Genomic DNA, 13,792 nt, shown 5'->3' with positions numbered 1-13,792 from the left:
AAAATTAAAGGTCGCCGGTCGGAAATTTGGTCGGTCGGCGACCCCTGCCGGAGAAGATGATGATGTGGCGTGGTCAAATGATGTGGCAGAGAGAGAAAATGAGATGGAGGAGAGAGAGTAACGGAAAGTTAAAGATAACGGAAAAAGGGGGCCATATGGGTATTTTTGCTAATCTAGGGGGCCAGGCAGGAAGCTGGTCACAAAGTTGGGGGCCATTTGGGAAATAACCCTACTGATTACTGGACTTCCGGGGGGTGCCTTGTTCAATGCACATCATCACCGTATACTCAAGTGGGAGATTTTATAGGGCCCCCTCATTTTTGTTAAAAGGCCTCCCCTCAGTGATAATTTAGCAAGTAAAATGATTCATGGGGAGGCCTTTTAACAAAATTGGGGAGGCCTTATAAAACTTCCCTACTCAAGTAGGCCCAATTGGAACCTAAAATACTCATTAGGACATCATGAACTAGAGGAAACTCAAAAATCTGAATGTTGTTGCAACAATCCCACATGGGTGGTAAGACGGAGTGTGATGTTCTTTTTAAGAGGTTAAACACCCTTCCCTATTAAGGCTTTTTGAAGCTGTGAGGTTCAGGTGTGCCAATGCGTACAGTATCACTAGCAGCCCAGAAGCTGGTCCACACCATCCTATAACACGTTATCAACACAATTCGCTCTACTGTGATGTGATTTTGGGAGGGAGTGTTGTGGCAACAATCTCTCATCGGTTGTGAGACGGAGTGTGGTGTTCCTCTTAACAGGTTAAGCACCCTTCCCTAGTGAAGCAGACAGTGGACGCCTTTAGGCATTCAATTCACATCATCAGTATACACCCAAATATGCCCAATTAGAACCTAAAATAGTCATTCAAACATCCCGAATTAAACAAAACCGAAGAGTCTCAAATCTGACTTAGGAAATTCAAAGGTTGAATTGTTTTTGAACCTGACTTGGAGAAAAAAAAAAAGGGAGACTTCTACTGAAAGAATCCCAAGACCTCCCCACCATTGTAGTACAAGTTGTTTAAGTAGTGCAAGAAGAATATATATTGGAAATTCTTGCAACAAAAGAAAAAAAAAAGAACAAAATATTGGAAACTTGACCTAATTTGATTAAGTTTCTAAGATCTTCCGTTTTCCAAATAAAGTGTTGCAATTCTCAGCCCCCATCTACAAAGCAACATCCTAACCGATGGCAAATTAACATGAATATAAATGTTCAATTTTTTTTTTTTTTTGTTGTTGAGAGATGTTCAATTTGATTCCAAAAATGAAAATAATCAACTTCATATCAATGTTAGAATATTGAAAAAATCAAGAATAATATAAAATTTCATACAATTACTTCTTGTAGAGGCTTATTTCTGTACTCAGAATGATGACTCGTAATTGAATAAGAAACAAGATTGAATTATGCGAAAAAGAACTAAAAAGACTACTTCAACCCTGAGTTTGAAGCGAAACAGGAAAATCTTAAAGAGAAAATGGAAGGACCATGCAGTTCTGAACTCGAAAGTCTCTCTTGTCCACCAGAGACTTAATAGGATGATAAGTTAGTCAAGAGAAGCTATAACAGCATCGACTACCTCTTGGGTGGTACTGGTTCCTCCAAGATCTTTGGTCCGGTACTTGCCCTCTGAAATTACGCGCATAACTGCAGTTCCCAACCGATCAGCAAACGAGGGGAACTGCAGATGCCTTAGCATCATTGCTGATAATAGTAGCAAGGCCACTGGGTTTGCTTTCTTCTGCTCTACCAACTTATCGTTTCCCACGTTACCTGTCGAAGCTCCTTGCTCAAAAATAGCATGTTCGGCTCCGACGTTTTCTAAGAAAACAATGGGCCAGTCATTTACAAAGTTTAGTATAGTAAAGAAGAGAAAACAATACACTTTCAAAGTAATACATATATAAACTCAAACACACGAGCGTACATATATGTTATATATATTTACATATATATATATATATAGTGCCGAAAAGTAAATAAAATTTACAGTTCCACTGTAATATTGCAATATTTACCCATAACATGTGAAGTTAAATACTGCATCAAGTCACCTACTTTTTTGTGTAAAGATGAAATACAACTGAATGCAAAAACATTGATAAACCACTAAAAGAACCAATACTTGGTTAAATGTTTTCCGTTGAAAGAGTAATTAATTCATGAGTTGAAAAGACATGTAAGAGCGTATGATGGTTGCCACTTGCTATGCAATTGTGTCATCTTGTGTTTGTCAGCAAGACAAAGATGAATTCATATAAGAATCTGTAGATTTTAGTGTGAATTACCTCCTGGCATGACACCGGTGCCTCCAACAATTCCTGCAGTTGTGTTTGCCACGAGATTTCCATATAAATTTGGTGTCACATGCAAACACACACAAGGCCGCATAAGCAAAAGCTAGAGCTGAAATTAACTGACCAATTTTGGTAGAAATCGAGTTGTACAAGTTGGAGTGACTCTTCTATAAAATAAGTGAACTTTTGTTTTGGTTCAAGAAAAAGAATAGAGTACATAGAAACTACGTAGCATGGAAAAAAAATATTTAGACCTCGGGTACTCTTGTCGTTCAGCAATTTCAGTAGGTATAATGTGAAACTTTGTGCTTACATATTGTATGAATTTGCATAAAATCATGTTAGGAGCATAGAACACCATTTTGGGTAAAATTATAAATGTCTAGGTGTACAAATGCAACAAGCACCTACTACCTAAGTACCCTATTAAAAACAATCTCAAACATTATCTTTTCTTTTTGCTTATAAAATAACATTCAAGACAAATTTCTTAACTTTTTATTCTTTTTCTTTTTTTGGCAATGTAATCGAAAGTTCATTACTCATTACCTTCAACATAGTCTCATGTTAAAGTCAAATTATTAGATAATTTCTTGAAACTACGTGGTGTCAATTGAGTAATCAAAACATCTAATCACACAGAACATAGACACACACTTGGTTAAGGAACCATGAACCATCATTAAAGTGGGTCGTGGTCGTTACCGGGATCCAAGATATGGGTAGTGTTTGAAGCTACTGAAGCGTTAATGATATTAACTTGACGGGAAAACATTAAATACCATGACATCAAACTGTTCAGGCTTTGATACAAGTTGCATGCAGCAGTTGTCCACGTAATCTCGTTATATGTTATTCCTGGATATTTTGTGGCAACTTCACGACAGGATTCTAAGAACAACCCATCTGCAAGCTTTATAATATTTGCCTTGTGTACGGCTGCCACTTTCTTTCTGTTGTTAAGATAAGCATATTCGAAAGCATACTTGGCAATACGTTCTGAACAGAACTTTGTGATGACCTAACAAAACAGCTGATTAGAAGCTAGTTTACGTCCAGACTACTAATTCTAAGAATCCAAAGAAATACCAACACGAGCAAGTATTAAGAATTCAAAAAAATACACATTTTTACATTAGCATGCAACAGATACAACGTATTAGCTAATTACTTGATTAGACGACTTCGCAAATAGACATAAATTGGAACATATGGACTATAAAATGACAAAATTGGAAGACAGTGATAGGCATGTATGGAGGGATGTGACTCGTCCACTTTTGAATCAATTATCATTTTTTCGTTGCTTCTTTATCTTTCTAAGATATTTTGCAAAGAAACTTTGATTTGGTAGTAAAAGAACAGTAAGTTAATACATGAGCTAAGTTTCAGGCGCTTTAGCGAGGACCCAGGGATTGGACTCGCCACTGGCCGAGGGATTCCCATGTCATATTACTTATCACAGAACTTCATAAATTTAAGTCAAATGGATTAGAATACCGACACCAAGTAGACGTTTGCTACAAACACTTCACTTTTATACACTACAAAACAGTCGGGCATTAGCTACGCACCTTTTGTTACGGAGTACCAGAATTGTAGCTACTAGTCACCATTTGCTATGGATAAAAGTTGGATTCATATGCGTAAAAATTCTCCAGCTTATGATGATGGAGTTTCAACATTTTTAGATAATGCTAAGGCGGAAAGGGTAAAATTCTCAAGCTTATGATGGAGCCTGAATGGAGCAAAATAGATGATAAGGCGGGTGAAAGATGACTTGGAGGTAATTTTGATGTTCTCTCTCTATATTTTCTTTCTCCCTCTCTATATTTTCTTTCTCCCTCTCTCCCCATATCCTCTATTTGTCTCTCGGTCTCTAATTGTATATATGAATTCTTTAGATGCGTTATTTATATTCATTTGTTTTTTGTTTTTCTTAAGAACATTTTTCACTTTCCCGAGGACCGTGATCGTTGGATAGACAAAACTCTAAATCATAGTTGCAGACTTCACAAGTACAAGTTGAAATGTTACTCACTACTATGGATCAGATGAAGGAGGAGCTATATAGACTATTTAGTCAGGTATACATGTGTTTAATATTAAATTGTCTATGATTTTTTTTTTGTATATCAACAAACTTAGGGAAACCTAAACCAAAAAAACGCAAGGAATATCGAAGGCATTAAAGCCTTCCTATTCAAACACAGAATTCCCTATAGACATGTTTCCAAATGCATTCAGCAAACTGATTTAATAGCCTTTTAATCCGGTTATACAAATGAAAACAGATTGCCAAGGAGGATCAGTTTCTGGCAAAGTAAACAAGCTACAAGCATTTTGAGTCTCTAAATATAACAACTTTGTGAAATATATTCTTTAAAGTAAGTTTAACCCCACATTCAATGTCTTGTAGCTCATGATGCAAAACTGAAATAGGAGTTGAAGCTCCTTTAGCAGCAAAGATAAACAATCCATCGTGATCCCTAAGAATGATACTATAACCTGCTGTTTGGCTTGGTTGGACCAATAAAATGAAGTATCCAGGCTCCGTTCAGAAAATACCCAATTGTTAAAATATGTATGATTCCCATTTGTATCAGTAGTAGCTTGTGACATAGCTCCATCAGCATTAATTGAGATAAAACCTTGAGAAGGTTTCTCCTATGTACATTGAATCACCTTAGAAGCAATAAAAATAAAGTCCATGTTCCAATTACAAGCAATTTTCATTCCTCTAGCAGTTAGAAGCGAGATTCATTCTCACATCTTCAGTAATTCTTCTTATGAAAACTGCCAACTATCGTTTTTTTTTGTTTTGTTGAAACAAATTGGCAACTATCGTTAGAAATGCAACTACTCACTTTTGCAATTACTATTAGAAGTGCCAACTTTGTTATTTCAGTATTTATGATGAAAATTATGTTTCTTAAGTACTTTTTATTCTCACAAAATAATATCTACTTTAACTGTATATAGTACTTCACCTTGTAACTGTGCACAATGATGGGCATGAGTGAGTGCATGCCACTATAATTTCAGAAAGTTACGGGACTATGCATTGGTACGAAATAATAACTACTTTAACTGTATATCCCTACTTCACGCTTATCGTCTATCTCTCTAACTTAGAGAAAGGAAATTCCCTACTTCAACCCAGACTCGGTCTTAGTCAAGACAAAACAGACATAAAGTGAACTCAAACCATAACCAGAGGAACAACAATATCGATACTGATTTTCCATTTAAGAAAGAAAGAACAAGATCCAAGATCTACTATATATCCATAAATCATAAATGAATCATTCGGAAATTCGTTAATTCTGCCCAAAATTTTGGATCGTCTTACAAGCAAAAAATAAATGGATCCAAATGACAACCGCATCTCCAATACAAAACAAAAAAAAGGTCGGTCACAGGGAAATAAAGGAATTTTCCGGGGTGCAAAGTTTTGGGTGGAAACAAAAAAATTTAGAACTTTTTGTTTCCCTCAAACACCCAAACCCTTATACTTTTCAGCTTCTTCTTCACTCTTCTTCTTATCCCACTACCACCATCAACTCCAACGACCTCCACCACAAATTCCGGCGATACCTCCACTTTTCCGACAACATTTCTTCATTTTTTTTCTCTTTTCTTTTGTTTTTCTCTCTCTCCCTCTCTTCTATCTCCGGCGAAGGGGATGAGCCCCTTCGTCGGAGCTCTAGTACCTCGTCTGGAAACCAGACCTCGTCTTCGTTGGAAATAGAAATTAGAGTAGAGAGAGAAAGAGGAAACGGAGAGGAGAGGGAGGAAAGAGTGAAGAAACAAAATATGAGATTCTAACGAGTTTCGCCTCTTGATATTTTATTCCCAGGAAATAGAGGGTGTGTTTGGGAGATTTTTTTTTAGTTTTTCACCTTTTGATATTTTATTCTCATGATTTTTTTTATTTCCTCAAAACATCGATCTAAAAAAAGAACTCTAGTTGTCCTATGCGTCAAATTTAATTGAAATTCTCCTTCTTAGGTTATCCTATTGGGATCTTGAATCTAATAGACACCTGGAGTGTAACACTTTAAAAACTTAAAATTACAGTGTCATTTCCTCGATGAGTAATTTTCTTCTTGATATTGAGTAAACAATTGAGATCCTTCAGAATTTTGAGATATTGAGTTCCTTCTTGAGAAATCTTAGTACTAACTGTTCTTACATCATCTTAAGACCCAAACTAAGTTTTGCATTAAAAGTCAAATTTAATTGAAACTTTCTTTCCCAGATGACAGTATTAGGATCTCTAATTCAGAAGGCATATCGAATGTCATTCTCTAGATGAGTAATTTTCTTTTTAATAATGTCATTCTCTAGATGATGTAATATCTCAGTACAATAGAAAGTTAGAATCATTTTAGAACAAAAAGTTGTTACTCAAGGTCAAAATTCCAATGACCCCAAATTTCTGAATCACGAAACTTTGCGTGTGTCGGCACAACCTCAATTACCTTGCTTATATCAGGAAAACAACTTCGATCACTTGTAGAACATAAAAGTCGAGCAACACCAGTCTGGATATCGTGTTCTACCCAATCAAAATTCCTTCGACCAACCATTGAGTATACAATCAATCTCCGACCATCAAAGAAGATGGGCTGAATATAAAATGAACCATACACCTCCTTTTTTATTACATATTCTCTATTCATTATCCACACGTTCTGTTCATAATCACGGAGTACCCAAATTAGTATTTCACGTTCTGCTGGGGTAACCACAACGATGTTTAGTTTATCTTCTACAACTCCAAACCACGTACGTGACTCTATTGGTAAGGACGACATTCTAAGTTGCACCATTTCTGTTACGCTGTCTGGTGTTTCAATCCTCATGCACTCTTTTTTATTCGCATCGAATGCAATAATACAACCTTTGTCAGTTAACCATTGTATAACACCTCGAAAACAAACAGAATATGGCCATATAAGTACCCCATCATTAAAGCTTATCCTCATACTCTTCTTGCAGTCTACTCAACGCCTTTTCTCCGGATTGAAAATCTTGAATTTAATAATCGCCTTTGCTGCTATGACCAAGCAAACTACACTGTAGTGGTTATAGTCATATTGAGAGGAGGAAGTTGACCCAAATACTAATCCAAAATGACTAGTAATTCGTTTGAGAGGAGATTCGATGAGTTGTTTTTTTCTGGTTAAGGGGTTAAAAATGCAAATGAAATTGTTGTTTGATAACTGAACCAAAAGAATGCCATGACAACTAGCTAAAATATCTGTCTTTGAATACCCACGCACTTGACGTGAGTGGCCTAGAGAAATGGTGGTCTGGCTATGGAGATTGGGTCGAGAAATGGTGTTTTGACTAAGGAGATTGGGTTCAGAAATGGTGGACTGATTAAGGAGATTGGGTGAAGAGCGGGGAGCAAAAGTTCGCAGACGAATTATTCCACTAGATGGACAGCCAGAAAAAAGCTACAAGCATCTCGACTGGTTTGACGGCTAGTATGTTGGTGTACGAAGTAAGGTTCAAAGATCAAGGATTGCCATTTTTTGCTTAGAAGTTTAAATCCAGTTACGGCTTTTGCAAGTGTAAGAAGAAGGAAGAAGGAATAGGTGTAAATGAAGCTAAGGAAGAATGATTAACTGAAATACCTAACTCAGGATAAATCTAAAGGCACCGCATTCGTATGTGCCAACTACTCGTGTGCAAGATTAGGTTAGTTAGTTGTTAAGCCAAGGATTAACAACTAACCAACTGTTTAACTGTTTTTCCCTTTATCGAACTTTCTCTCTCTAGCTCAAAGCTAGGTACTATAAATGAATAACTTGTAATCGTTTTTCAATAATGAAAACTAATAAAGTAAGACTTTCTTTCATGGTACCAGAGGCCTAAGAGTTTCAGATCAAAGCGATTTAGAAAACCTAATTTGGGACGAGACCAAATAGAAATCAAAGAAGTTGAAACTTCCGTCATCAAGGCATCAGAGTATTCAATCTTCCAAATCAAAATTCGATAGATACTCTTCTGAATCAAAGAATCAGAGAGTTCATCTCTTCAAATGGAACGTCCAGAGATCATCAACAATCCACCAATTCGTAATATGAATCCAAACACAGGTCAGGTCTCATATAACGCTAATATCACTAGTTTAATTTCTATAAAGTTAGATGGTTCGAATTTCTTAATTTGGAAAGATCAGATTGAGAATGCATTAATAGGTAATGATTTAATCTGTTATATTGATGGAACCTATGAAGAACCACCATAATTGGTTGTGATAGAAGGTAGGGATACAGTAAACCTAGACTATCTTCAATGGAGAAAGAACGATAGTTTTGTAAAATCTTGCATTAAGGCTACAATAAGTCAGTCTATAGCTTCTGATGTTCTTGGCTTGAAAACTGCAAGAGATATATGGAAATATCTTGAGCAAATCTATCTCCAAGAATTCGAAGCCAATAAATCATCTCTTAGACATCAGCTTCAAACAATCAAAAAGGGAAATTCCTCAATTTCCCAATATCTGAGTATGATTAAGAATCTTGATGATTCATTAGTAGTAGTGAATGATCGAGTTAGTGATGTTGAACTATCTAGAATAGCTCTTCAAGGATTGGGAAAAGAGTATGCTCAGTTTGTTATCACAATTCAGAATAGGGATGGAGTCTTAAGCTTTGGTGAAATTAGGAGTAGGTTGATTCATCATGAGCATTGGCTCAAAGAAGAGGATACAAGTGAAGAAAATCAATCCTTTTTTGTGAAAAGATACCCACCTAGAGTCACTATGAAATCCCCATTCAATAACCCTAGGAATTCAAATCAAAATCAGGGTCCTAGTGGTTTTCAACAGAAAATTCAATATAAACCCAATCAAAGGCAACCTGTGTCACAACCAAGAAATACATTTTTTGATTATACCACAATACCTTGTGGTATGTGCTACAAATGGGGTCATACTGCAAGACAATGCAGAATGAGATTTAAAGATTTTTCAGATCCCTCTCCTTCAAATAGATTACCACAAAGAAATTCTGCCAATCTACACTTACAAGAACTAGAAGAAGAAGATGAAGAGGAAGAGGAAGAGGAAGAAGGGTATCCTGAACAACAAAATGAGGAAGAACAAAATAACTATGATGAACAAACTCACTATCATTATAGTTATGACACTCAAGAACTAATTCAGGAAGAGACACATATGTCATATCAAAGGGAAAATGACAAGAAGTGGATTGCTGACACATGTGCTAGTAGCCATATGACCCATACAAAGGGTAATCTCACTGAATGCTATCCATACAAAGGGACAAGTGGTGTTATGATAGGAGATGGCAAGTCTTTACCCATTTCAAATACAGGTCAAGCCAATGTCACTGCTGGATCAACCTCTTTCCAACTTAAAAAGGTACTTCATGTACCCACAATTCAAAAGAATCTTCTTTCCATTTCAAAATTCACAAAAGAAAATTTTTGCAGTGTTGAATTCCTTCCTTGGGGTTTTCTTGTGAGAGATTTATGGTCTAAAGAAGTCTTGGCTGATGGACCCATGGTGAACAATTTGTAATAATATTGATTTCACCATTAGTCCATATACCAACACACAAGAATGCAAGGAAGAGGCTTACTCTGTGACAGCATCTGCCAATACTTGGAATAAGAGATTAGGACACCCATCAAAGGATATTATTCTTAGCTTAGAAAAGGAAAGGAGAATTAAGCTCAGCTCAAGAGATTTCCTGCCTCTTTGCTCCTCATGTCAATTGAGTAAGAGTCACAAGTTACCTTTCAGCTCTTCAGATAGTCTATCTACAGGCCCTCTTGAGTTAATTCATTGTGACATATGGGGGCCATCTCCTGTCACCACAAAATCAGGTATCAAATACTATATATTGTTCATGGATGATTATAGCAAATTTTTTTGGATATATCCTATGCAACTTAGATCAGACAGTGTAAAGTGCTTCCAAACCTTTCAAAAACACTATGAAAGACTTCTGTCTGTACCCATCAAAAGCTTTCAAAGTGATGGAGCTCCTGAGTTGGCAAAAGGAGATTTTTAGAGCTCACTTGCATAAATGTGGTATACTGTTCAGAAGCTCCTGTCCTTACACTCCAGAACAAAATGGTGCTGCTGAGAGGAAGAACAGAAAAGCCACATCTGTTGGTAATACACTATTGACTCAGGCATCTATGCCAAAACATTTTTGGTTTCATGCCTGTGACACAGCAGCATACCTCATCAACAGGACACCAACAAAGGTACTCTCCTATCTTACTCCCTATGAGGTATTTTTTGGCACAAACCCAGATTACTCTATGCTTTAAGTCTTTGGTTCTGTGTGCTATCTTTATTTGGGAGATGTGAAGAGTGATCAACTTAGTCCTAGATCAGCTAAGTGTGTGTTTATAGGTTATAGCACATCACACAAAGGGTATAGATGTCTTGATCTCTCCTCTAACAAGGAGTATATTTCAAGGCATGTGATCTTTGATGAGACTTGTTTTCCATTTGCTGAAGATGCAGCAATCCCTACTCAGACAAATCACGAGCTTCATACTCCATATCAGTTCTTTCAACTACCTTCTCTCCAACAAAGTTCATTATCTTTTATCCCATCATATCATAATAGCTGTCCAGTGGGTGATCAGGAGCTGTCCCAATCCCAAAGTGATAATACTATATCATCTCATATGTCACCTCCATCTTCATCTTCTTCCAATGATCACACATTGGACAATCATGCTCCACATCCCTCCACCCAAGAAAACCCTCCCCCTCCTCCTCCTAGTAATACTCATCCTATGCAAACTAGATTGAAAAGTGGGATAGTGAAACCAAAAGGAATTCCTGATCATGTGATACATTTTAGTACACCTCATGCTCTCCACACTTCATATCTTGCTGCTTTTTCCCAAATACCTGAACCTAAGACATATAAGATAGCTGCTCTAGATAAGAATTGGGTTCAAGCAATGGAGTCTGAGTATCAAGCTTTAATTCAAAACAATACATGGATTTTGACTCCAAAGTTACCAAATATGAATATACTTGGGTGTAAATGGGTGTATAAGGTTAAGTATAACTCTGATGGATCTTTAGAAAGATATAAAGCTAGGCTTGTGGCTCAGGGTTACACCCAACAAGAAGGTATTGATTACCAAGAGACTTTCAGTCCTGTGGTTAAAATTCAAACAATTAGAGTGGCATTAACCTTGGCTGTGACAAATCACTGGCCTATTCAGCAACTAGATGTCTCCAATGCTTTCCTGCATGGAGACTTGAATGAAGCTGTCTATATGAAGCATGCACCTGGTTTTGCAGATACTACACATCCTAATTATGTGTGTCTACTTCAAAAGTCTTTGTATGGACTTAAGCAGGACCGTAGGGCATGGTTTACTAGAATTGCTGTGACGCCCCAAGCCCAGCAGTTGTTGATATTGTCCTCCCTTTCACCACCACCCTCACACGGATGGTAGGAGGTTTTGTTTTTGGCGAGAGCACCACGGACTCTCCCAAAAGGCCTCGATACTTACCAAGCTTGAGCATACACCTATAGCCCAGGCTCCGGACACTCTCGTGAGCGATGTGGGACTATCACAATCCCCCCACCCTCAACGAAGAGCCGTTCTCGGCTCTGATACCACTTGTGACGCCCCAAGCCTCCAAGCAGATATCGATATTGTCCCCCCTTTTTGCACCACGCGGGTAGAGGGTTTTGTTCTTGGCGAAGACTCCACGAGTCCCCCCAAAAGGCCTCGCCAGGCGACGACACACGATTCGCCCGACCATCAGAGTACGCAGCGACACCGTGGACCCCCCACAACGATATTGTCCTCCCTTTGTGCACCACCACGCACAGGTGGTAGGAGGTTTTGTTTGTGGGTGTGTTGCGCTCGCCACGAACAAAACCTCCTACCACCTGTGCGTGGTGGTGCACAAAGGGAGGACAATATCGTTGTGGGGGGTCCACGGTGTCGCTGCGTACTCTGATGGTCGGGCGAATCGTGTGTCGTCGCCTGGCGAGGCCTTTTGGGGGGACTCGTGGAGTCTTCGCCAAGAACAAAACCCTCTACCCGCGTGGTGCAAAAAGGGGGGGGACAATATCGATATCTGCCTGGAGGCTTGGGGCGTCACAATTGCAACCTACTTACTTCATTGAGGTTTTGTGAAAAGCTCCTCAGATACCTCAATGTTTGTGTATTTCTCAGAAGGTCAAATTCTTGTCTTTCTACTTTATGTAGATGACATTATCCTTACTGGCTCTAATATGACTTTGATGAATCAGCTAGTTGGTGACCTTGGTAGTGAATTTGCAATGAAACAATTGGGGTCCCTTCACTATTTCTTGGGTATAGAAGTGAAAGACACTGCTTCTTCTCTTCTTTTAACTCAATCCAAGTATATTACTGAGTTACTTACCAAGGCTGAGCTTCTGGATAGCAAACCAAGTGCTATTCCAGTCTCATTTGGAAAGAGAGCCTCCAAGTTTGATGGAGAACCCATTGCTAATCCACTCTTTTACAGAAGTATGGTTGGGGGTCTTCAATATGCAACTATGACTAGGCCAGACATCACATTTGCTGTCAATTATCTGGCTCAGTTTATGCAAACACCTAGCACTACTCATCTGGTCTTACTTAAGAAGGTGCTTAGATATCTAAAAGGAACTTTGGGAGCAGGGAATACTATTTCATCAGGAGATATTTCATGCCTTTATGGTTATTGTGATTCAGATTGGGGGAGCTGTCCTGATTCCAGAAGATCCACCAGTGGTTATTGTCTTTTCTTGGGTTCTACTCTTATTTGCTGGTCTTCTAGGAAGCAACAAGTAGTGTTTCGATCTTCCACTGAGGCAGAGTACAGATTTATCTCCCTTGCTGTTTCAGAAATGTTATGGCTCTCTTACTTGCTAAAAGAACTACATCACCCAGTTCAATTACCCATGAAGTTATTCTGTGACAATATGGGTGCCAAATATTTGGCTTCTAATCCAGTGCTCCATGCTAGAACTAAACCTGTGGAGATAGACTTCCATTTCATTAGAGATTTGGTGATGAATGGTACATTTGTGATTGAGTTTGTGGTTACTCAGAAGAATTCGACAGACATATTCACAAAGGGGGTTCTCTTCTCTTCTCTACTTTGAGCTCTATTAGAGACAAACTCATGTTTGTTCCACCTTCACAACATGCGTTTGAGGGGGGCTGTAAGAAGAAGCAAGAAGGAATAGGTGTAAATGAAGCTAAGGAAGAAGGATTAACTGAAATACCTAACTCAGGATAAATCTAAAGGCACCGCATTCGTATGTGCCAACTACTCGTGTGCAAGATTAGGTTAGTTAGTTGTTAAACCAAGGATTAACAACTAACCAACTGTTTAACTGTTTTTCCCTCTAACGAACTTTCTCTCTCTAGCTCAAAGCTAGGTACTATAAATGAATAACTTGTAATCGTTTTTCAATAATGAAAGCTAATAAAGTAAGACTTTCTTT

General features: G+C 38.0%; 1 protein-coding gene and 1 pseudogene across 1 annotated transcript; one reads left to right on the top strand and one right to left on the bottom strand.

The window, feature by feature from the left end:
• Positions 1-1,552: 1,552 nt before the first annotated feature.
• LOC147544925 (isocitrate dehydrogenase [NAD] regulatory subunit 1, mitochondrial-like) lies at positions 1,553-7,138 on the bottom strand (annotated as a pseudogene).
• Positions 7,139-8,826: 1,688 nt separating this feature from the next.
• LOC147544924 (uncharacterized) lies at positions 8,827-9,861 on the top strand. The gene has a single exon (XM_086635774.1). The coding sequence runs from the start codon at positions 8,827-8,829 to the stop codon at positions 9,859-9,861; it is 1,035 nt and encodes a 344-aa protein (XP_086491900.1).
• Positions 9,862-13,792: the final 3,931 nt, after the last annotated feature.

The sequence above is a fragment of the Eschscholzia californica genome, unplaced genomic scaffold (assembly GCF_041429995.1).
Source record: "Eschscholzia californica isolate CP2 unplaced genomic scaffold, dmEscCali1.0.p SCAF_4, whole genome shotgun sequence".
Classification (NCBI taxonomy): domain Eukaryota; kingdom Viridiplantae; phylum Streptophyta; class Magnoliopsida; order Ranunculales; family Papaveraceae; genus Eschscholzia; species Eschscholzia californica.
Note: the sequence above shows the minus strand (reverse complement) of the source record. Positions and strands in the feature narration are given on the sequence as shown.

Bases quoted from the DNA above. Each gene is read 5' to 3' on its own strand.
- LOC147544924 (XM_086635774.1), top strand. From the start codon at position 8,827: ATGATTAAGAATCTTGATGATTCATTAGTAGTAGTGAATGATCGAGTT.